The following is a 25497-nucleotide window of genomic DNA, read 5'->3' as shown; positions in this document are numbered from 1 at the left end:
ACCCCAGTTCCCTCAGCCTCTCCTCGCAAGTCATGTGCCCCAGTCCGCTAATCATTTTCGTTGCCCTCCACTGGACTCTCTCCAATTTGTCTACCTCCTTTCTGTAGTGCGGGCAACAAAACTGGACGCAATACTCCAGGTGTGGCCTCACCAGTGCCGAATAGAGGGGAATGATCACTTCCCTCTATCTGCTGGCAGTGCACCTACTAATACAGCCCAGTATGCTGTTGGCCTTCTTGGCAACAAGGGCACGCTGCTGACACATACCCAGCTTCTCGTCCACTGTAATCCCCAGGTCCTTTTCCGCAGAACTGCTGCTTAGGCAGTCGGTCCCCAGCCTGTAGCAGTGTATGGGATTCTTCCTTCCTAAGTGCAGGACTCTGCATTTGTCCTTGTTGAACCTCATCAAATTTCTTTTGGCCCAATCCTCCAATTTGTCTAGGTCACTCTGGACCCCATCCCTACCCTTCAGCATATCTACCTCTCCCCTGAGTTTAGTGTCATCTGCGAATTTGCTGAGGATGCAATTCATCCCACCATCCAGATCATTAATAAAGATGTTGAACAAAACCAGCCCCAGGACCAACCCCTGGGGCACTCCGCTTGATACCAGCTGCCAACTAGACATGGAGCCATTGATCACTACCCATTGAGCCCGACAATCTAGCCAGCTTTCTGTCCACCTTTATAGTCCATTCATCCAAGCCATAGTTCTTTAACTTGCTGGGAAGAATACCATGGGAGACTGTATCAAAAGCTTTGCTAAAGTCAAGATATATCACATCCACTGCTTTCCCCATATCCACAGAGCCACTTATCTCATCATAGAAGGCAATCAGGTTGGTCAGGCATGACTTGCCCTTGATGAATCCATGTTGACTATTCCTGATCACCTTCCTCTCTTCCAAGTGCTTCAAAATGGATTCCTTGAGGACCTGCTCCATGATTTTGCTGGGGACTGAAGTGAGGCTGACTGGTCTGTAGTTCCCCGGATTCTCTTTCTTCCCTTTTTTAAAGATGGGCACTATATTTGCCTTTTTTCTAATCGTCAGGGACCTCCCCTGGTCGCCACAAATTTTCAAAGATAATGGCCAATGGCTCTGCAATCACATCAGCCAACTCCCTCAGCACCCTTGGATGCATTAAATCTGGACCAATGGGCTTGTGCATGTCCAGCTTTTCTAAATAGTCCTTAACCTGTTCTTTCACCACTGAGGGCTGCTCACCTCCTCCCCATACTGTGTTGCCCAGTGCAGCAGTCTGAGCTTGTCTGTGAAGACCGAGGCAAAAAATCATTGAGTATTTCAGCTTTTTCCACATCATCTGTCACTAGGTTGCTTACAGTCGCGAACTTTCGTTGGCGCCGGTGGGTGCTTGCGCCACCCCCCCGACTCCACCCCCTCCCTGCCCCTATTGGATCCCTCCCCAAATCTCCGTCCTGGCCCCACCTCTTTCTCAAGCGCGCCACGTTCTTCCTCCTCCCCCCTCCCGCCCTCCCAGGCTTGCCGCACAAAACAGCTGTTTCACGGTGCAAGCACTGGAATGGAGGGGGAGAAGCAGGACATGGCAGCCTGCTCAGGGGAGGAGGTGGAGCGGAGGTGGAGGTGAACTGGGACGGGCAGGGAGCTGCCGGTACATGCTCTGCACCCACCAATTTTTCCCTGTGGGTGCTCCGGCGCTGGCACCAATGGGTTGCCTCCCCCATTTGTTACCCTTCACATCCCTTGCTAGCTGCAACCCCAGTTGTGCCTTGGCCTTAGAATCATAGAATATCAGGGTTGGAAGGGACCTCAGGAGGTCATCTAGTCCAACCCCCTGCTCAAAGCAGGACCAATCCCCAATTAAATCATCCCAGCCAGGGCTTTGTCAAGCCTGACCTTAAAAACTTCTAAGGAAGGAGATTCCACTACCTCCCTAGGTAACACATTCCAGTGTTTCACCACCCTCCTAGTGAAAAAGTTTTTCCTAATATCCAACCTAAACCTCCCCCACTGCAACTTGAGACCATTACTCCTTGTCCTGTCCTCTTCTACCACTGAGAATAGTCTAGAACCATCCTCTCTGGAACCACCTCTCAGGTAGTTGAAAGCAGCTATCAAATCCCCACTCATTCTTCTCTTCTGCAGACTAAACAATCCCAGTTCCCTCAGCCTCTCCTCATAAGTCATGTGTTCCAGACCCCTAATCATTTTAGTTGCCCTTCGCTGGACTCTTTCCAATTTATCCACATCCTTCTTGTAGTGTGGGGCCCAAAACTGGACACAGTACTCCAGATGAGTACTCACCAATGTCGAATAGAGGGGGACGATCACGTCCCTCGATCTGCTCGCTATGCCCCTACTTATACATCCCAAAATGCCATTGGCCTTCTTGGCAACAAGGGCACACTGCTGACTCATATCCAGCTTTTCGTCCACTGTCACCCCTAGGTCCTTTTCCACAGAACTGCTGCCTAGCCATTCGGTCCCTAGTCTGTAGCTGTGCATTGGGTTCTTCCGTCCTAAGTGCAGGACCCTGCACTTATCCTTATTGAACCTCATCAGATTTCTTTTGGCCCAATCCTCCAATTTGTCTAGGTCCCTCTGTATCCTATCCCTGCCCTCCAGCGTATCTACCACTCCTCCCAGTTTCGTATCATCCGCAAATTTGCTGAGAGTGCAACCGACACCATCCTCCAGATCATTTATGAAGATATTGAACAAAACCGGCCCCAGGACCGACCCCTGGGGCACTCCACTTGACACCGGCTGCCAACTCGACATGGAGCCATTGATCACTACCCATTGAGCCCGACAATCTAGCCAACTTTCTACCCACCTTATAGTGCATTCATCCAGCCCATACTTCTTTAACTTGCTGACAAGAATACTGTGGGAGACCGTGTCAAAAGCTTTGCTAAAGTCAAGAAACAATACATCCAGTGCTTTCCCTTCATCCACAGAACCAGTAATCTCATCATAGAAGGCGATTAGATAAGTCAGGCATGACCTTCCCTTGGTGAATCCATGCTGACTGTTCCTGATCACTTTCCTCTCATGTAAGTGCTTCAGGATTGATTCTTTGAGGACCTGCTCCATGATTTTTCCAGGGACTGAGGTGAGGCTGACTGGCCTGTAGTTCCCAGGATCCTCCTTCTTCCCTTTTTTAAAGATTGGCACTACATTAGCCTTTTTCCAGTCATCCGGGACTTCCCCCGTTGGCCACGAGTTTTCAAAGATAATGGCCAATGGCTCTGCAATCACAGCCGCCAATTCCTTTAGCACTCTCGGATGCAACTCGTCCGGTCCCATGGACTTGTTCACGTCCAGCTTTTCTAAATAGTCCCTAACCACCTCTTTCTCCACAGAGGGCTGGCCATCTATTCCCCATGTTGTGATGCCCAGGGCAGCAGTCTGGGAGCTGACCTTGTTCGTGAAGACAGAGGCAAAAAAAGCATTGAGTACATTAGCTTTTTCCACATCCTCTGTCACTAGGTTGCCTCCCTCATTCATTAAGGGGCCCACACTTTCCTTGGCTTTCTTCTTGTTGCCAACATACCTGAAGAAACCCTTCTTGTTACTCTTAACATCTCTCGCTTGCTGCAGCCCCAGGTGTGATTTGGCCCTCCTGATTTCATTCCTACATGCCCGAGCAATATTTTTATACTCTTCCCTGGTCATATGTCCAACCTTCCACTTCTTGTAAGCTTCTTTTTTATGTTTAAGATCTGCTAGGATTTCACCGTTAAGCCAAGCTGGTCGCCTGCCATATTTACTGTTCTTTCAACACATCGGGATGGTTTGTCCCTGTAACCTCAACAGGGATTCCTTGAAATACAGCCAGCTCTCCTGGACTCCTTTCCCCTTCATGTTAGTCCCCCAGGGGATCCTATCCATCCGTTCCCTGAGGGAATCGAAGTCTGCTTTCCTGAAGTCCAGGGTCCGTATCCTGCTGCTTACCTTTCTTCCCTGTGTCAGGATCCTGAACTCAACCAACTCATGGTCACTGCCTCCCAGATTCCCATCCACTTTTGCTTCCCCTACTAATTCTTCCCGGTTTGTGAGCAGCAGGTCATGAAAAGCTCCCCCCCAGTTGGCTCCTCTAGCACTTGCACCAGGAAATTGTCCCCTACGCTTTCCAAAAACTTCCTGGATTGTCTATGTAATCAGGCCTTCCTGATTACAACCCTGCAATGCTCTAGCAATATTTTTATACTCCTCCCTAGTCATCTGTCCAAATTTCCACTTCTTGTAAGTTTCCTTTTTCAGTTTAAGCTCACTGAAGATTTCACTGTTAAGCCAAGCTGGTCGTCTGACATAATTTGCTATTATTTCTGCACATCGTTATGGTTTGTTTCTGCACCCTCAATAAGGCTTCTTTAAAATACAGCCAGCTCTCCTGGACTCCTTTCCCCCTCATATTAGCCTCCCAAAGGATCCTGCCCATCAGTTCCCTAAGGGAGTCTAAGTCTGCTTTTTTGAAGTCTAGGGTCCTTATTTGTTATTCTCCTTTCTTCCTTTTGTCAGGATCCTGAACTCAACCATCTCATGGTCACTGCTGCCTAGGTTGCCACCCACTTCTACTTCCCCTACCGAGTCGTCCCTGTTTGTGAGCAGCAGGTCAAGAGGAGTACAGCCCCTAGTTGGTTCCCCCAGCACTTGTACCAGGAAGTTGTCCCCAACACTCTCCAAAAACTTCCTGGATTGTCTGTGCATTGCTGTATTGCTCTCCCAACAGATGTCAGGGTGATTGAAGTCCCCCATTAGAACCAGGGCCTGTGATCTGGAAACTTCAGTTAGTTGTCCGAAAAAAGCCTCATCTACCTTATCCTTCTGATTCGGTGGTCTATAGCACACACCCACCACAACATCACGCTTGTTGCTCTTGCCTCTAAACTTAACCCATATACTCTCAACAGGCTTTTCTCCAGTTTCATACTGGAGCTCTGAGCAATCATACCGTTCTCTTACATAAAATGCAACTCCTCCACCTTTCCTCCCGTCCCTGTCCTTCCTGAAAACTTTATACCCATCCATGACAGTGCTCCAGTCATGTGAATTGCCCCACCAAGTTTCTGTTATTCCAATCAATCATAGTTCCTTGATTGTGGCAGGACTTCCAATTCTTCCCACTTGTTTCCCAGGCTTCTTGCGTTCATGTACATGCACTTAAGATAACTAGCTGATTGCCCTACTTTCTCACTATGAATCAGGAGGCTTCCCATTTTGTACCCTCCTCCTTGTGTTTCCTCCTGGTATCCCACTTCCCCACTGACCTCTGGGCTTAGGTCACCATCCCCCGGCGAACCTAGTTTAAAGCCCTCCTCACTAGTTTAGCAGGCTTGCCTGCAAAGATGCTCTTCCCTCTCTTCGTTAGGTGGATCCCATCTCTTCCTAGCAATCCTTCTTCCCGGAACAACATTCCATGGTTGAAGAATCCAAAGCCTTCTCTCCAACACCACCTGCATGACCACACATTCACCTTCACAATTCAATGGTTCCTACCTGAGCCTTTTCCTTCAACAGGGAGGATGGACAAGAACACAACTTGCGCTTCAAACTCCTTTATCCTTCTTCCCAGAGCCAAGTAGTCTGTGGTGATCCACTCAAGGTCATTCTTGGCAGTATTTTTGGTGTCTATGTGGAAAAGTAGGAAGCGGTAGCAGTCTGAATTCTTGATCAGTCTCGGCAGACACTCGGTCACATCCTGCATTCTAGCTCCAGGCAAGCAGCACACTTCTTGAGTTTCCCGGTCTGGTCGGCAGACAGGTGACTCTGTCCCCCTTAGGAGGGAGTTCCCGGTCACCACCACCCGTCTCCTCCTTTTGGGAATGGTGGTCATGGAGCCACCATCCCTAGGACAGTGCAGCCCATGCCTTCCAGCTGATGGGGTCTCCTTCTGAAGCCCTTCCCTCAGAGGGCTCTTCCAAATCCTTCTCCACAGTAGTACCTGTGCAGAGAGCCTACCTTCTCCATCTCAAGCAGCAGGGGCTGTGCAGGTCATCAATAACGGTTCACTTGACCACCATCTCTGCCTTCCATCCAGGCTCAGAGGGCCAGTCGGTGTTTGCCAACCCTATGGTCAGCCGTTTCCTGAAAGGTCTCAGCAGGCTATATCCACACATCCGACAACTGGCCCCAACTTGGGACCTCAATCTGGTCCTTTCCAAATTGATGGGTCTGCCCTTTGAACCGCTGGTGACTTGTTCCCTGCTCTACCTGTCATACAAGATGGTGTTTCTGGTAGCGATAACCTCAGCCAGGAGGAGGGTGTCTGAGCTCAAGGCCCTAACATCAGAGCCCCCTTACACTGAGTTCTATAAGGACAAGGTTCAGCACAGGCCACATCCAGCTTTCCTCCTGAAGGTTGTCTTCCAGTTTCACATCAACCAGGACATCTTCCTCCCAGTGTTCTTTCCTAAACCGCACTCGAACGGCAAGGAGCAGAGTTTCCACTCACTGGTTGTCCGCAGAGCGCTAGCCTTTTACATTGAAAGAACGAAACCATTTAGGAAGTCCATTCAATTGTTTGTGGTTGTGGCAGACAGGATGAAGGGTCTTCCTCATGAATGAATTTCCTCATGGATCATGTCCTGCATCCATGAATGCTATAACCTGGCAGAGGTGCTTGCCCCTCCGCTCACAGCGCACTCCACTAGGGCGCAGACTTTTTCAGCAGTGTTCCTGGCACAAGTTCCGACCCAGGAAACATGCAGAGCGGTGACATGGTCCTCCATACATACTTTCACTTCGAATTATGCAATTACCCAGCAGGCCAGAGATGATGCGGCCTTTGGTAGAGCAGTGCTAAAGTCAGTGGAAAGCTCCGACCCCGCCTCCTGATCTTAGACTTGGGAGTCACCTGACTGGAATTGACATGAACAAGCACTCGAAGGAGAAAAAATGGTTACTCACCTTCTCGTAACTGCTCTTCGATATGTGTTGTTCATGTCCATTCCAATATCCACCCACCTACTCCTCTGTTGGAGTAGCCAGCAAGAAGGAACTGAGGGGGTGGTGGGTCAGTAGGGCCCTATATTGAGCGCCATGATGGCGCCACTCCAGGGGGACCAACGGATATTGCTAGGGGAAAAATCTTCCGGCTGCTGTGCGTGTGCATGCGCACACACCTGATTGGAATGGACATGAACAACGCATCTCGAAGAACAACAGTTTCGAGGTGAGTAACTGTTTTTTCTTAGCTAATGTCTGCAGTCTTGGCAAGAGCTGGCCCCTGGCCTGCCAGCATCACACCACCTTCAAGCAAACTGATGACTGCTTGTAAGTCACCAAGAGTGGAATGCATGTGGACAATCATTCGAAGACTAAATGGTTACTTACCTTACAGTAATTGTGATTCTTTGAGATATATTGTCCGCATGGATTCCATGACCTGCTTTCCTTCCCCCTACTACAGAGTCCTACCCCTCTTATATTCTGTAGTGGTGAAGGAGCTGGTTGTGCCCACTCTGCTCTTTATACCCTTGGGTAGGGGAGCACTAGGAGAACTGGGGCACAGGTGCATCCCCAATGGTCGCTGCTGGCCAAAAGGATCTATGCACATAGGAAACATGATCACTAGGACTGGAGTCCATGTCATTTCAAAGAAGTGCAAGTACTGTAAGGTAAGGAAGTGTTCTTTCATGGACAACCGTAATTCTACCATTTCCTAACTTGAGTGCTTGACTTTGCTTTGTGTTCTTTTGTTGCCGTTTTTTGTATGTGATACATCTATTAAGACAAATGTTGAAAACGTGTTCCGAAATTATAGCTATTAAAGATGGAAAATTCCATCTGGGTCACCTTGTCTGCATTGCTGTCTTTGTGTAGGTAAGGCACCTGCTTCTTTAGAGTCAACTGATTTCTAAGCATATCCCTACCAAAGCAGAATTACGCTGCAAGTGTGTGTGCTATGTGGAGTACTGAGATTTGAAATAGTCTAATGGGACTGGTTTGCTGTGTAGATTCCCCAGGATCAGCGCACCAGTGACCCAAATCAGTCAGACAAGCAGGATGTTATGTGCATGTGTTTTAGCCCCTCAGAGGAAACGCTACTCATTAGCACAAATAAAAATCAGCTCTACATCTTTACCATGTCCTCAACTGAGATAATTAAGGTAAGTTCAATTTGATCACCATTCTTTAAGCACAACACTCAGTAAGCGATATATAAGCAAGGCACTTGGTTTCCAGTGTCACTTTCTGTGGAAGGTTTTTGTAAAATCCACCTGTGAGACACTGAACCCATCCTATCCTTGTAGTGCAGAGAAGTGCTCTGTGTATATGTTTAATAAATTTAATATGCAAAAATCTTTAATATGATGTTAAAGCTGAGAATCTGTCATGTGATTATTATATTTGGAAGTAGTAGTATTCATATTATGGTAGCACATAGAGGTCTTAGTCAAAATCAGAATCCCAATGTGTTGGGCACAAACGTGCAGTTGAAGATAGTTCCTGCACTAAAGAACTTTTACAAGCTAATTAAGGACAGAACTCTCATTGTCTTGAGCTGGGGGATAAATCTGGTATAAATGCCTAGATGGAATTAAATACTTATTCCAGGTGAGTCATACTAGAGCATCTGTACAGATAGGGACTGTTCCATGATGGCATACTTTTGTGTATGCAGTCCAAAACCCCACTGGCTTCTTCTCTCCTCACCCCCCGCCCCCGCCATATCATACTGCAAACTCCTATCTAATTTGCTTCCCAGGTTTCTACTTCCCATTCAGTATCTGCTTTTCAGATTATTTTTCCTTATATGCATTAAATGCCATCTTCCAGGTCAGTTTTCATTTTTGTTGTTGTTCATGTCTTTTCAGGCCCTTGTGCATTATTTTTCTGTACTTGCTAATGTGCACAAATCTTCACAATATGGTATTGTGTCTGAATCCCATCACTCTTCCATATCAGTAGTAAAGATGCCAAATAAGAATGTACCTAACACCATTATTCCCTATTTTAAATTTCTGGTGTTTTTTTAGTTGAGTAGTACACAAGATACCTCTCCCAAATTCCATTCATTGCCTTTGCTTACTGCTTATCATTGTCCTTTGCTTACTGTCTCTTGATCAGTCTAAGCCAATATGATTTTTTTCTGGGTGTTTAATTTTCTGTGACTCTTCTCTAGGGGGAACCAGCTCACTTTGAGTATCTGAATTTCCCATTACATTCTGCTGCCATCACTGGACTGGACATCTGTATCCGTAAGCCTCTCGTTGCTACCTGTTCCCTGGACAGATCTGTACGCATCTGGAACTATGAAACCAAGTAAAGAACCATCTTTGTTTTTACTGCTTTGTCTTTGTATGTCTCTTGTAATGGATGACTACAGATGTCTTAGCATGTGCATGTCTGTTTTGGCGGTGTCACAGTATGGTGTGGAATAAGAGTGGCCTTACTGGCAGGAGTTTGGGATCAGCATAGATTTGCAATACATTCAAAACAAGTACCAATAACCATTAAGACCTTCATACCATAATATGCCATCATGTATTGCATATATGCCACACATTTCCCAAAAATGGTATTAGAAATGTTCAGAGAGCTTTCTTTGTTTTTAAAAAAATGACTGTTTTTTGTACATCTCACAAAAGGCTACTGTATGTTAGTATCATGAGGCCATCTCACAAAAGGCTTCTGTATGTTAAAAAAAACGAGGAGTCCTTGTGGCACCTTAGAGACTAAAAAATTTATTTGGGCATAAGCTTTCGTGGGCTAGAACCCACTTCATCAGATGTATGAAGCAGTATCTTCAGGCCTCAAAGGGAGAGAAAAATAACTAATACATTTCAGAACACTCTAAAAATGATCTAAAATAATTCTGTATAACAAATCTGCTAGAAATAAATGCTTTACACTGCTGGAAAGGGGGATTCCCAGCTCTCCAGTGAGATATTGCAACCATTTATAGTCTGATGGCTTGCAAGATATAAGACTTGAAATCTGTCACTGGGCCAGGATTTTAATATTGCTCTTACTATACCTGAGATTAGTGAGGCAAGGTGGGTGAGGTAATACCTTTGATTAGACCAACACTTCTTTATACTTACAACAAGACTGCAATCCTCAGATCAGTGTAATTTTAGGGGAAATTCAGTAAAGACTCTACCATTGGGGTGCCTTGGGCACTGCTCCATTCAGCAGATGAGAAAATAACTTTACTGTCATTCCAGTTCTGTGTTTCACCCACAGTTGTTTAAATTAACAAAATAGCTCTTCTGTATAGAGAAGAGTCTATTCCTGGAGTTGCTTTTGTGCCCCAAATGATGTAGTGCCCAGTCTAGTACCAGGACTTTTCTGAACAGCCTGGCAGCCCTGAAAGGTATTTTCAATTTGTAGGCAAATGCCCCACCTAAAATTCTGACTCTGAGCTACTGCTGGGGAAATTCCTCAGTGTGAAAGAGGGGTTGGTTGGCAGAAAGAAAGGAGATGCTTTTGTGAGAGGCTTTTTTTAAAAATGACATCTGTTTGAGTCTGCCTACAGAACTGAAATATTTGAAATAGTCCTGGTGGAAGTGGATTAGTGGGCAGAGTTCAAGAGAGGTAGTCAAAGATGCATGGTAATATAATTTATCACATGGCTATCACCACCACTAGAACAAATACCAATTCCATACAAAAAGCTACATTAAAAGAACATTGAGGTTGCAAAATGAAGCACTCAAATGTTAGGCAATGCAATAATTAAAGTAATCCATGCAATGACCTGGAAGAAAACAAAATCATCACTGATAAAGTTTGCAGAAGACATAAAAATTGGGCGAATGATAAATAATGAAGAGGACAGGTCACTGATTCAGAGAGCAATCCACTTGGTATGTTGGGCACACGCAAACAATATGGATTTTACTACAGCTACATATAAACGTATACATCTAGGAACAAAGAATATAGGCCATACTTACCAGAGCGGGACTCTCTCCTGGGAAGTAGTGACTCTGAAAAAGATTTGGGGGTCATGGTGAATAATCAGCTGAACATGAGCTCCCAGTGTGAGGCTGTGGCCAAAAGAGCTAATGGGATCCTTGGATGCATGAACAGGGGAATCTTGAGAGGTTATTTTACCTCTGTCTTTGGCACGGTGCAACCACTGTTGGAATCCTGTGTCCAGTGCTGTTGCCCAAAATTCAAGAAGGTTGTTCAGGGTTGTAGAGGGTTCAGAGAAGAGTTGCAAGAATGATTAAAGGATTAGAAAACCTGCCTTATAACAATAGACTGAAGAAGCTCAATCTATTTAGCTTAACAAAGATAAGGTTAGGGGGTGACTTGATCACAGTTTATAAGTAGTTACATGGAGAACAAATATTTAGTAGTGGGCTTTTCAATCTATCAGAAAAGGGTATAAAATGATCCACTGGCTGGTAGCTGAAGCTAAACAAATTCAGACTGAAAATAACGCATACATTTTTAACAATGAGAATGATTAACCACTGGAACAATTTACCAAGGGTTGTGGTGGATTTTCCATTCCCACCACTTTTTAAATCAAGATTGGATGTTTTTCTAAAAGATATACTCTAGGAATTATTTTAGGGCAGTTCTCTGGCCTGTGTTATACAGGAGCTCAGACTAAATGATCTGACCTTGCAAGCTGTGAAACCTTATCTCTACCCCTTTGTGTTTGGGCTTTAATACAGACTCTAATTATATGATAATTTCCAGAAAATGATCCTAATATAAGTTTATTTGCCAAATGATGTTGCATATTTCATTGGCTATGGTTATGAGAAAACAATATATTATAGGCAGGATATGGCAATGCCTATTATCAAGCATGCCCAACACTTCCCCTTATAAGACCCTGTTTTCAGTTAATTATAACTTTCCCAGACTAACTGCTCCAGCTGAAATTTTCTATGCTACATGTCCACTTAAGGATGAATTTTTCAAAATATTTCAGCCTACATGGTTCAGTTGTTTATGAGAATAAGGCTAAATAAAATGTTGTTTTTCAATGTTAAAAAAATTCTGGCAACATTTTCTTTGGAAAGCACCAGTACCGTCATGCCTTGGAACAAGGACTTGAAATTTGGCAGTGTCAAGGCTGTGCCTTTTGCCATCCCAGTGAAAATTTGCCCAGATATGGCCAAGTTCTAAGCCTCTGAAAAATCACAGTTTGCACATGTTCGGACATGCTAGAGCTTAACAGATAAAATCTCTGAAGATTCGATCCTCACTGAGCATATTCAAGCCTCTCTCAGCTCCTAGCACATGCCAGACTGCACATGCACCATCCCCACAGAGAAACTGTACATACTCCATATAGCCCAGGGCTACAGGGGTGAAGCCAGACTCCCTGTCATAGCTTCCAGTTGCTGCATGGTGGAGCTGGGCACTGGAACTGAATTCAGGGCACTTGTCTTTCCTGTGCTCTCAGTGACACCCTGGATGATACCTAGGCAGTGTGGAAGAGAAGGCAGTGAACTTCTAATGCAAAGGGATAAGAACCAGACCGAGAGTGTTGCATGGGAGGGTCAGGGGAGTAGATGATGATAAGGAGCCTAGGTGTTGGAGACTTTGACTGGAGGATGGCAGGGAGGTAGAGACTAAGTATGGAAGCAAGGGAGGTTGAGGTGGGGGAGACAGAGACTGGGTGGAGGAAACTGAGATTGGATGCGGAGTTGGGGAGGGGACTGATAACCAGTGGAATGGGGAAAAGGGCATGGTAGGGAGAGGAGAAGATCCAGACAAGGAATCAGTATGTGGGGAAGAACTATGATTCTTCAGTGCTTGTTCCTGTCAATTCCAATTAGGTGTGTACGCACCGCATACTCGGCAGCCAGAAAGTTTTTCTCCTAGCAGTATCCATCAAGTTGGCTGAGGCGCCCCCTGGGGTTACGTCTTTATGGCACTGGATATAGAGCCCTGCCAACCCGCCACCTGCTCAGTTCCTTCTTACTGCCTGTGACAGTTAGCTGGAACACTCATTTCTCTTGCTTCAGCAATCTCTCTAGCAGTTGAATTTTCATTCTTGTATATAGTTAGTTAGTTTACAGAGTAGTTAGTAGTAGTTAGTAGTTTTTACATATAAGTTTCATGTAGGGGATTCCCCCCTTCTTCCCAGTACTGTTGCATGCCTCGGTCTCCAGGTTTTAAACCCTGGCAGCTTGTGGCAAGCTTATGCCCAAGAGCAACCCCCATTCTTCTTGTTTAAAGTATTTAGGGGAAGCTCATCAAAAAGAATGCTGCAAAATTTGCAGGAGTTTCCATCCGAGGACACAGAAGGAGAGAGATCAGAGCTTCAAGTTAACCCTCATGAAGGGAACTCTCTGTCCGCAATCGGACCCTGGTTCAGCAGAGCAACCCCAAGCATCTCATGATCGGTGTGGAGCACATTCGCACTGCTGGCACACGAATCGGCTCAGAGGAAGGACTTGAGTAGAGACCCTCAGCACCGACAGGACCGGGGCTGGCACCACTCACAATTACCGGTGACTCATAAGAAAAAGAGACCCAAAATGGGTCGCTCCCCTATGCCCAGACCGGCGCAAATGGAGCCCGCAGCCATGAGACCTGTATCAGGCCACGCAACTTCAGCTTCAAGGTTCACATTGACTCCTGGCCTTACACGTGACCAGTCAAGTCTGGGCCCTCATCTTTCACCAGTCAGTGAGGGCTGTGATCTACGGATGCCATCCTCGCCTGAGGCATTTGAGGCAGAGAGAGATCTTATCACCCTCACGGCACTGCCCCCTCCCCTCCCCCCCGAGACGGGACAGGACGCTCATGTCGGTCTCAGCGGCACCAGTGAGACCCCCTGTGCCATCCAGGGGCAAATCAACAATGATTCCGCAATGGTCGCCATCCCCTCGACCCCGGTCTCCGGTGTCATCAACAAGTGCACATGCGGGGTAGGTGCACCGGTCCTCTAGCCCTAGATGCCGCTCTTCAGCACCAAGAGGCACCACTCCTCCCTGGTCTTCCTATATGGAGTTCGGAGTCGGAAGTGGAGTCCTTCCGATCTAGAGCCAGGAAGAGCAGGAGCTCCATATCGGACAGGTGGAGACACCACCTTCAGCCGGCACAGTGGCTGAGTCAGTAGCAATCCCCTGCTCAGTGGCCTTCTTGGAACCCCTGGGCTTTCCGCCAGAGCCAGCAGTGCTTGTAATAAATGAAGGGGGGTGGGGGTAGCTCCCTTTTATGGACACCCAGCCAGCCATAAAATCCCTCTTAATAGCTGTTCTCTAATTGCTCTACCTGTAAAGGGTTAAAAAATCTCACTGCTATGCATAGGTAAAAGGAAGTGAGTGGGCATCAGGCCAAAAGAGCCAATGGGAAGGCCAGAACTTTTTAAAATTGAAACAAGACTCCCCTTTTGTCTGTCTGTTGTTGTTCTCAGGGAGAGGCAGACAGGGAGCAGTTATGCTGTGAGAAGCTTGGGCCAGGTATGAAAAATCATCAGTATCATACCTAGAAACTACTCATCTAAAACCCCAGATATGTAAGTGGATCAGGAAATGTCTAGAAAGATGTGATTAGGTTTATCCCTTTTATTTCTTTATGGTGTTATACAGCATGGCCAGAGGGCAGCAGGAGAGTGTTAGAAAGGAGCCTTATTCCCTGTATAGGGAAGAAAGTTTGCTATAGATTAATTAAAGCACCTGAAGCCAATTAGAGCACCTGAAGCCAGTCACCTGATAAAAGCCTGCTGCTTCAATCAGACAAGAGGAGGAGTTGAAGCAGAGTGGTTTGGTGTTGGAGCAGAGAGCAGTTTGGAGGAGTTGAAGTAGAGTGGATTGATGCTGGAGTAGAGAGCAGTTTGGAGGGAAGCAGAGGAGAGTTTGGAGAAGTGCTGCGGTGGGCTAAGAAGACCAAGACCCTAAGTAAGGGACACCTGGTTTGTGCAGAGGGAGGGCAGGAAGCCCCACAAGCTGAAGGGCAGGAGAGGGAAGTAGCCCAGGGGAAGGAACCGCTAGTTCAAGTGGTTTACCACTATCCCTAGGGCCCCTAAGCCTAAGTTCCCAGATGTATTTTCTTCTTTTTTTTATTAATAAAATTTAAGAATTGGATTTTTGTGCCTTAAGAGGTTTGTGCACATTTTTAATTAGCTGGTGGCAGCAGCTGATTTTCTTTTTTTTTCTTTTCTTTCTCAGCTCTTCCCCAGAGGGTGGGGGTGAAAGGGCTTGAGAGTACCCCACAGGAAGGAATTCCCAAGTGCGCCTTCCTGGGTTTTCAAAGGGGTTTAGCCCTTGGGTGGTGGCAGCATCTACCAATCCAAGGTCAGAGAAAAGCTGTAAACTTGGGAGTTTAATACAAGCCTGGAGTGACAAATATTAATTTTTAGAGTCCTTGTGGGTGCCTGCCTTCTGCACTCGAAGTGCCAGAGTGGGGAAGCAGCCTTGACAGTCCTACTGGGGGTTGGCTTCCATGGCGTCAGCCACCTTTGCTCCTCCACTATCCCAATGTGACCAGGGTCTTACCGCACCAGCGCCGACACACCTGGCATCGCCGCATTTGCACTGACACCACCAACTCCAATACTAGCATCCACATCAACTACGCCAGCACCGACATAGTCAGCATCGACTGCGCCAACTCCAGCACCTGGGGCTGCATCGGAACACAGAGCACCCAAGATCGCCTCAGCGCTGAGGCCAGGGAACAGGACCCACTTGTAGCTAGGGCCTCGTCCTCGTCTTCGTCTGATGAGGCGGTGGCCAGAATGTTGACGTCCTGTGCCCTGGAGAACAGCAGAGTGCTCCAACAACTTCTCAGGAAGGTAGCACAGAACTTGGCAATCCAGACTGAGGAGGTGGTGGAGACATTGTACTCTATGGTTGACATGGTCACCCCTTTGGGCCCCTCCTGCGTTGCTCTGCCACTTATTAAAACAATTAGTGACACCACTATAACTCTCTGGCAGACCCCTGCCTTTTTGCCACCAACAGCAAAGAGAAATAAGTGGAAATACTTTGTTCCCTCTAGAGGCTACGAGATCTCTATACTCTCCCCCTGCCAGACTCCCTAGTGGTGGCCGCAGTGAAGGAGAGGGAGCTCCAAAGCTTCCAGGGCCTGTCCTCAAAAAATTGGGAAGCAAAAAAATTGGACCTCTTTGGGAGGAAAATTTATTTGACTGGGGTGGCTCTAGCTCTATATATCTAACCACCAGGCCATCCTCAGCAGGTACAACTACAACACCTGTAGAGCTATGGCCAAGTTCGGAGAGCTGTTATCAGAGGACTCTAGGGTGGAGTTTTCCTCACTCATGGAGGAAAGGAAACTGGTTGCCTGTGCTTCGCTGCTGGCAACCTTTGATGTGGCTGACTCGCCATCCTGCACTATGGCCTCTGGGATAGCCATGAGAAGGAGCTCCTGGCTGCAGGTCTCTGGACTTCCTTACAAAGTCCAGCAGACAACACAAGATATCCCCTTTGAGGGTTCAGCCCTGTTTTCCAAGGAAACAGATTCCCAGCTTCATAGCCTGAAGGACTCAAGGGCCACTCTCAAGTCCCTTGGCCTCTGTACTTCAGCTAATCAAAGGAAACACTTTAAGCCACAGCCCCCACCACGTTTTTACCAGCTGCAAAATAGGCAAGGCTTCTCCTATAGGTGGAATAGAAATAATAGAAAGGGGTGTCACCCTTCATCAGGCCAGGGCTCTGGTCAGACAAAGCAGTCCTCTGGCTGGAAGCAGAACTTTTGAAGATGCGCCGGGGGGGGGCAATGCACCAGTCTGGACACTGGATCCATCCTGCCTTACCTTCTTGAGCCAAATGTCCCCTATCCTGCGTGGGCCCATATTACATCGGATTTCTGGGTTCTCTGCATTGTAGAAAGGGGTTACTTCCTTCAGTTCTCTGCCCTTCTGCCCTTCCATCCTCATTCTCATGAGCAACTCCTCGTGCAGGACGTGCACTCACTCCTAATGCTGGGGGCAGTGGAAGAGGTTCCTCAGGAGCTGAGGAGCCAGGGCTTCTATTCCCAGTATTTCCTAATACCGAAAGCCAAAGGCGGCCTCAGGCCCATCCTAGACCTGCAACATCTCAACAAGTTCATGAATCTATAAGTTCATGAAGAAACTGACATTCCACATGGTCTCTTTGGCCTCCATTATCCCTTCCTTGGATCCAGGGGACTGGTATGCCGCCCTCAAGTTGAAGGATGTTTACTTTCATATTTCAATCATACCATCCCACAGAAGGTACCTCAGGTTCGTGATGAACCGCGATCATTACCAGTTCACAGTCCTCCCATTCAGCCTGTCAGCAGCTCCTTGAGTGTTTACCAAGTGCATGGCATTTGTGGTTGTGTTCCTATGCAAGCGTCATGTGCAAGTGTTTATGGACCTCGATGAGCCTGCTAATCAAGGGCCTCTCCAGGGCACAAGCAGAGGCACAACTGAGCTTCATAAGGGCTACTTTTGATGACCTGGGCCTTCTTCTGAAAGTACAAAAGTCAACCTTATTCCCCATGCAGCGGATAGAGTTTAAACGGGCGATATTAGACTCTACACAGACCAGGGTGTACCTCCCAGAATCACAATTCTGGTCTCTGGGCAACATCATTCGAAGCCTCAGGCAGTTCCCTACCACCACTGCAAGGAATTGCGTAAAGCTTCTGGGACACATGGCCACTTGTACCTATGTAGTACAGCACGCCAGGTAGAGACTCTGACCTCTTCAGGTGTGACTGGCCTTGGTGTATCAACCGGTTTGGGACAGTCTAGACAAGATCCTCACTCTACCTCATCCTGACCTCAACTCCCTCCTGTGATGGCTCAACCCACAGGCGGTGTGTGCAGGGGTTCCCTTCGCCAGACCACAGCCAGCCCTCTCGCTAGTGACGGACACATCAGCATTGGGGAGGGGTGCACACTTGGGAGACCTCAGGACACAGGGCCTCTGGTCTCAGGTGGAGCTCTCCCTTCACATCAATGTCAGGGATCTGAGAGCAGTCCATGTAGCATGCCAAACATTCCAAGTTCATCTAAAAGGAAAGTGTATATTGGTCATGATGGACAATACAACTGCTATGTTTTATATAAACAGACAAGGGCATTCACACTGCTCTCTCATGTGCCAGGAAGCCGACAGACTGTGGGACTTTTGCATAGCTCACTTGATACTCCTGGAGGGATCGTACCTCCCTGGAATACAGAACAAGTTGATTGATTATCTCAGCAGATCCTTTCATGGCCACAAGCTGCCCCTATGCCTGGATGTCTCAAACACTATCTTCCAACAGTTGGGGTTTCCCCAGATAGACTTGTTCTCCACGCGACGCAACAGGAAGTGCCAGCAGTTTTTCTCCTTGCTGAATCAGAGCCCAGGCTCCATCAGCGACACGTTCCTCCTTCCCTGGAAGGGACACCTCTTGTACTCATTTCCTCCCAAAGCTCTTGTTCACAAGTGCTCCTCAAGGTTTGGAAGGATGAGGCCTCGATGATATAGATAGCGCCAGCCTGGCCCCATCAGCACTGGTACACCTCTCTTCTGGAAATGTCCGTGGAAGCCCCAATCATCTTATTGTTCTTCCTAGACTTGATAACTCAGGATCACAGCCATCTCCAGCACCCAAACCTCGAATTGCTGCACCTCATGGTATGGAAGCTCTGTGGCTGAATCTGATGGAGCTCGCCTGTTTGGACCCAGTCAGACAAGTCCTCCTTGGTAGTAGGAAACCTTCCACTAGGGCTACCTACCTGGTCAAATGGAAGAGATTCTCAATTTGGTCTTCTCAATACCTTCCGTCTCCAACTCTAGAATCCATACCTGTCATATTGAATTACCTTCTCCACCTCAAACAGCAAGGGCTTACCCTGTCATCAGTAAAGGTCCACCTGGCCACTATCTTGGCCTTCCATCCAGGCATGCAGGGACAGTGAGTCATTGCCAACCTGACGGTGAGTCATTTGCTAAAGGGTCTCGACAGACTCTACCCTCACATACAACAGCCGGTTCCAGCCTGGAACCATAACCTGGTCCTTTCCAGCCTGATGGAGCCGCCCTTTGAACTGCTGGCGACATGTTCCTTGCTGTTTCACAAGGTAGCATTCCTGGTAGCAATAACATCGGCCAGGGGAGTGTCGGAGCTCAAGGCACTAACTTCTGAGCCTCCATAATGTGTTCTTTTGGAACAAGGTTCAGCTCAGACCTCATCCGGCTTTCCTCCCTAAGGTTGTCTCCCAGTTCCACATTAACCAGGACATCTTTCTCCCAGTTTTCCATCCTAAGCCACATTCAAGCACCAGGGAGCAAAAACTTCACTCGTTGGATGTTCGCCAGGCGTTAGCCTTCTACATCGATGAACAAAACCGTTCTGGAAATCCATTCAGCTGTTTGTTGCAGTAACAGACAGAATGAAGGGGCTTCCAGTCTCTTCCCAAAGGATCTCATTGGATCACGTCCTGCATCCAGGCATGCTACGACCTGGCGAAGGTATCTGCCACTTCGCTTACAGTGCACTTCACAAGGGTGCAGGTATCATCAGCAGCGTTCCTGGCCCATATGTCGATGCAGGAAATCTGCAGAGCTGCGACATGGTCATCAGTACATACCTTTACCTCGCATTACGCTATTGCCCAGCAGGCCAGAGATGATGCAGCCTTTGGTAGAACAGTGCTACAGTCAGGGAACCTTTGAGCTCCAACCTTGCCTCCAGAACTTGGGCTTGGTAATCACCTAATTGGAATTTACATGAACAAGCACTCGAAGAAGAAAAATCAGTTACTTACCTTCTCATAACTACTGTTCTTTGAGATGTGTTGTGTTCATGTCCATTCCAATACCCACGCTCCTATGCCTCTGTCGGAGCAGCCAGCAAGAGGGAACTAAAGGGGTAGTGGGTCGGCAGGGCGCCATAATGGCACGACCCCAAGGCGCACCTGAGCTGACCTGATGAATACTGTTAAGGGAAAAACTTTCTGACTGCTGTGCACGCAGCGCACACCCACCTAATTGAAATGGACATTAGCAAAACATCTTGAAAAACAAGTTAGAAGGTAAGTAACCGTTTTTTGTCTGGGCAAAGAGACTGAGAAAAGTAGGTAGGGGAAGTGAGGACACTGAGACTGGATGGGAAGCCTGGGAGCCAGAGGGGACAGGGAATGTTGTGGGGGTAGAGGGAGAGGCTGGGGCTGGGTGGGTAGAGAGACGGTGGTGGTGGGGAGGGAACTGGGGTTGACTGGGCAAGGAAACTGGGGAACAAGGAACCAGATGGGATAGGGTGGAGGACTGGGACGGGCTACCAAGAAGAGGACTTGAACTGGGATCTGAAGCCTTAGGAGTAGAGACTGGGATTGGCTAGATGAGGAGAGTGGGATGATATGAGGAGCCAACAGTGGGATAGAGACAGGACTGGGACAGACACAGAAGAAGTCAAACTTGGGGATAATGGGCAGAAGTTAACAGAATGTTAGGAACCATTAGGAAAGAAATAGATAATGAAACAGAAAATATAATGCCTCTGTCAAGGTTCCTTCCCCACTCTAAAGTACAGATGTGGGGACCCACATGAAAGACCCCCTAAGCTTATTCTTACCAGCTTAGGTTAAAAACTTCCCCAAGGTACAAACTTTGCCTTGTCCTTGAACAGTATGCTGCCACCACCAAGCATTTTAAGCAAAGAACAGGGAAAGAGACCACTTGGAGACATCTTCCCCCCCAAAAATATCCCGCCAAGCCCTACACACCCCCTTTCTGGGGAGGTTTGAGAATAATATCCTAACCAATTGGGTACAAAATCATCAAAGATCCAAACCCCTGGATCTTGGAACAATGGAAAAATCAGTCAGCTTCTTAAAAGAAGGATTTTATTAAAACAAAGAAAGGTAAAAATCATCTCTGTAAAATCAGGATGGAAAATACTTTACAGGGTATTCAGATGCAAAACACAGAGGATCCCCCTCTGGGCAAAACCCTTCAAGTTACAGAAAACAGGAATAAACCGCACTCTTAACACAGGGAAAATTCACGTAAAACAAAAGATAAACTAATCCGCCTTGCCTGGTTTACCTATACTGGTTGCAATGTTGGAGACTTGGATTAGGATGGGTTGCAGAAAATGGATTTCTGTCTGGCCTCTCTCAGTCCCAAGAGAGAACAACCACGTAGACAAAGAGCACAAACAAAAGCCTCCCACCCCCAAGATTTGAAAGTATCTTGTCCCCTTATTGGTCCTTTGGGTCAGGTGCAGCAATTTTCAGTGCAGGGCTAGACATCTGTCTGGCTATTTGTAAGTGTGTGACTTGGGCATTGTTACTGACTGTGGTGATTCTTGCAGCACTTTGGACTTGTATAAGGAGTACCAGGAAGAAGCATATGCAGTTTCTCTTCATCCCACTGGCCTTTACGTTTTGGCTGGATTTTCTGACAAACTACGGCTTATGAACCTGCTAATTGATGACATCCGTACTTTTAAGGACTTCACTGTGAGAGGGTGCAGAGAGGTGAGGAGCAATGCAGAAGCTGGGATCAGGGGAGCTTGGGAAGTGGAGTGACTGACATGGTGAGGAATAATGTGGGAGTTGAGTTGGGAGAGGAGAACAATAGTATGAATGCTGAGATATGAGAATCTGAGGAGGGAATCCTGAGTGAAAAAGGGCATAATGGGGGCTTGGGACCTGGGAGTCACCAGAGAGGTGAGAAGCAGTGTGGAAGTGGAATTTGCAGGAGAAAGGGGCATCAGACCCATGGGGTAGCTAAGAAGAGGGTCCTAGGAGATGAGGGAGCATCATGAAAAATGATGTCCATACATGGAGGTTTCTTCTTGCATGACCTTCAAACTGGTGACTGTATTGCAACTTCAGTAAGAGACTGGGTGTTGTGGGTTTCTTCCTGCGTTTCCATCATACATTCTGTAATAGTTGTGTGTGCTTTCTCACTCTCTCTCTCCAGTGCACCTTCAGTAATGGGGGTCATCTTTTCGCTGCAGTTAATGGAAATGTGATTCATATTTACTCCACCACCAGCTTTGAGAATGTTAATAATCTGAAAGGACACAATGGAAAGGTCAGTGTGCAATGCCTACCACAGTAGTGGCTAAAGGAGAACTGGTAGATATAATTTATTAGAAGTTTCAAAAAGCCTGTATCCAAGTCTGTCACAGGGACTATTAAGGAAACTTAATATTCATGGGGGAGAGGTAAAGAACTGTAATGGATCAGAGATTGGCTAACAGTCAGGAAGCAGAGATACAGAGAAATAAATGGTAAATTTTCATCATGGCAGAAAGCTGGCAGCAGATGCCACAAGGTTCTGTTCTACAGCCAGTGCTTAATATTTATTAATGACCTGGAAAATATAGATATTTTTACAAAAATTTAATTAAAAGATTGGTTCTTCTTGTCCATGCCATGTTAGGTGTGTGTGCGCCATGTGCACCACTGCCAGAGTTTTTTCCCTCAGTGGTATCCGTCAGGCTGGCTCTAGCACCTCTGGTGCTGCGTGCTTATGGGCCGGTATAAGGGGCGCCACCAGCCACTCACCTTCTCAGTTCCTTTTCACTGTCTGTGACAGTTGCTGGAACAACCCCTCTTACTTCAAAGCTTCTTCCCAGTGGTTTTTGGATTCTGATTCATAGTTTATTAGTTTTAAGTATAGTTTTAGTGTATATAGATATTGTAGTTAGCGTTAGTGTGACTAGGTAGTCCCTATCCTTGGGGGACTTTTTTCACCCCAGCAGCTGGGCATGCCCCGGTCCCCAGGCCTCAAACATTGTGCCTTCTGCGGAAAACCTATGCCGGTGAGCAACCTGCACTCCAGCCACTTGAAGTGCTTGTGAGAAACTCACGTGAGGGACATGTGCCACATTTGTCAGGACTTTAGATCCCGCACAAAAAAGAGTTAGAGAAATAAGACTGAAAGCTATGCTAATGGAAGCCACTCTAAGACCAGCCTCAGAGCCAAGCCACTCCAATTCTGCAACAAGCACTTTGGCCTTGGTGTGAAGCACTTCTTCAGTACCACACTCTTCCTGGCACTGTTTACCATCTCCAGTGCTGAAGAAGAAGCACAAAAAGCAGTGCACCAACAGAGGGCACTCACCAGTGCAGAAGAAGGACGAGCATGGGGAAGGCAGCAGAGTGCAGCTCACATTGTGGCATCGTCAAATCTGCCCAGAACACTTTGTCTGGTGCCGGACCCGCCGCCAACACCCAGAAGCCACCGTGGCACCAGCAGTCTGACAGTTCCATTGACCGCAGAGGCCTTTGCAGGGGCCAGGAACTTACTTTCTCTCCCAACTCCAATGGGACAGCTGCTGGCTCTGATGTCTATGAGCAGGAAGTAGCATGGAGTTTCGAGCTCCTTTCCAGCACCAGGCCTCCCAGGACCTTCTAGGGGCAAGCTGACCCTGATACCATTGTCGTTATCATCTCCAGTCGGCTGATGGTCCCCAGACCCCCAGCACTGAATGGAGACAGAGAGGGGTACCACTCCACCGTGGTGACCGAAGGAGAACTCTTCTTCTGAGGCTAAGGGAACCCTATGTTGAGCCTCAGGGCCATCACCAGTACCCACAGAAACATAGAATATCAGGGTTGGAAGGGACCTCAGGAGGTCATCTAGTCCAACCCCCTGCTCAAAGCAGGACCAATCCCCAATTAAATCATCCCAGCCAGGGCTTTGTCAAGCCTGACCTTAAAAACTTCTAAGGAAGGAGATTCTACCACCTCCCTAGGTAACGCATTCCAGTGTTTCACCACCCTCTTAGTGAAAAAGTTTTTCCTAATATCCAACCTAAACCTCCCCCACTGCAACTTGAGACCATTACTCCTTGTGCTGTCCTCTTCTACCACTGAGAATAGTCTAGAACCATCCTCTCTGGAACCACCTCTCGGGAAGTTGAAAGCAGCTATCAAATCCCCCCTCATTCTTCTCTTCTGCAGACTAAACAATCCCAGTTCCCTCAGCGTCTCCTCATAAGTCATGTGTTCCAGACCGCTAATCATTTTTGTTGCCCTTCGCTGGACTCTCTCCAATTTATCCACATCCTTCTTGTAGTGTGGGGCCCAAAACTGGACACAGTACTCCAGATAAGGCCTCACCAATGTCGAATAGAGGGGGACAATCACGTCCCTCGATCTGCTCGCTATGCCCCTACTTATACATCCCAAAATGCCATTGGCCTTCTTGGCAACAAGGGCACACTGCTGACTCATATCCAGCTTCTCGTCCACTGTCACCCCTAGGTCCTTTTCCGCAGAACTGCTGCCTAGCCATTCGGTCCCTAGTCTGTAGCTGTGCATTGGGTTCTTCCGTCCTAAGTGCAGGACCCTGCACTTATCCTTATTGAACCTCATCAGATTTCTTCTGGCCCAATCCTCCAATTTGTCTAGGTCCCTCTGTATCCTATCCCTGCCCTCCAGCGTATCTACCACTCCTCCCAGTTTCGTATCATCCGCAAATTTGCTGAGAGTGCAATCCACACCATCCTCCAGATCATTTATGAAGATATTGAACAAAACCGGCCCCAGGACCGACCCCTGGGGTACTCCACTTGACACCGGCTGCCAACTCGACATGGAGCCATTGATCACTACCCATTGAGCCCGACAATCTAGCCAACTTTCTACCCACCTTTATAGTGCATTCATCCAGCCCATACTTCTTTAACTTGCTGACAAGAATACTGTGGGAGACCGTGTCAAAAGCTTTGCTAAAGTCAAGAAACAATACATCCAGTGCTTTCCCTTCATCCACAGAGCCAGTAATCTCATCATAGAAGGCGATTAGATTAGTCAGGCATGACCTTCCCTTGGTGAATCCATGCTGACTGTTCCTGATCACTTTCCTCTCATGTAAGTGCTTCAGGATTGATTCTTTGAGGACCTGCTCCATGATTTTTCTGGGGACTGAGGTGAGGCTGACTGGCCTGTAGTTCCCAGGATCCTCCTATAGATCCCAGTCTATGTGCTGCCAGATCTCGGTGCGGGTCCCGCCCCCAGCACTTAGCCAATGGGTCAGTAGCCTATGCAGTGGCCATACTGGAACCCTGGGAGGTTTCCCCTGGTACCGAGTCCTCCCTGCTATCAATCATACCTGTTGGTTTCTGAGAGTGGGCTACCGCCCCTTCCTTGTTGGCACCAGACCCCGACTCTGGTTCCAACGTTCAAGATGTGGCTACCATGGATGTCATTGAGGAAGAGGAAAGCGTCCTTCCTCTGGTGCAAGCATCCTCCTCCTCCTGAGATGAGGCTGTCTTGAGGCCAAGTAACTCATTTCCGCAGGATGACTTCAGGGCCCATCAGGACCTTCTGAAGCAGATAGCAGCTACCCTGGGGCTGGAGACTGAGGATTTTTAGGAATCATCCCACAGCCTTATTGACATTCTGGCTGCAGCAGCTCTCTCCAAAGTGGCCTTACCCATTAACAAGGCTGTAATGGGTCTAGTTAAGGCCCTGTGGTAAACCCAGTCTTTTCTACCCCACACCTCAAAGAAGGCAGAAAAGAAATATTATATGTCAGCAAGTGGGTACAAGTACCTATACTCCCACCCCCCACCAGGGTCCCTTGGTGTGTTGACAGCCAATGAGAGGGACAGGAAGGGCCAGACGAGCGCTGCCCCGAAACAAAAG

General features: G+C 47.5%; 1 protein-coding gene across 1 annotated transcript in view; it reads left to right on the top strand.

Moving 5' to 3' along the window:
- The window catches only part of CFAP57 (cilia and flagella associated protein 57), a 136765-nt gene that overhangs the window by 31568 nt on the left and 79700 nt on the right, over nt 1-25497 (top strand). Inside the window, exons 6-9 of the mRNA XM_077823980.1 lie at nt 7943-8095; nt 9112-9251; nt 21204-21369; nt 21818-21931. Coding sequence (XP_077680106.1) covers nt 7943-8095; nt 9112-9251; nt 21204-21369; nt 21818-21931 — 573 coding nt within the window. The remainder of the gene's footprint in view (nt 1-7942; nt 8096-9111; nt 9252-21203; nt 21370-21817; nt 21932-25497) is intronic.

The sequence above is a fragment of the Eretmochelys imbricata genome, chromosome 8, assembly GCF_965152235.1.
Source record: "Eretmochelys imbricata isolate rEreImb1 chromosome 8, rEreImb1.hap1, whole genome shotgun sequence".
NCBI classification, from domain to species: domain Eukaryota; kingdom Metazoa; phylum Chordata; order Testudines; family Cheloniidae; genus Eretmochelys; species Eretmochelys imbricata.
This window is presented reverse-complemented; position numbering and strand designations above follow the sequence as displayed.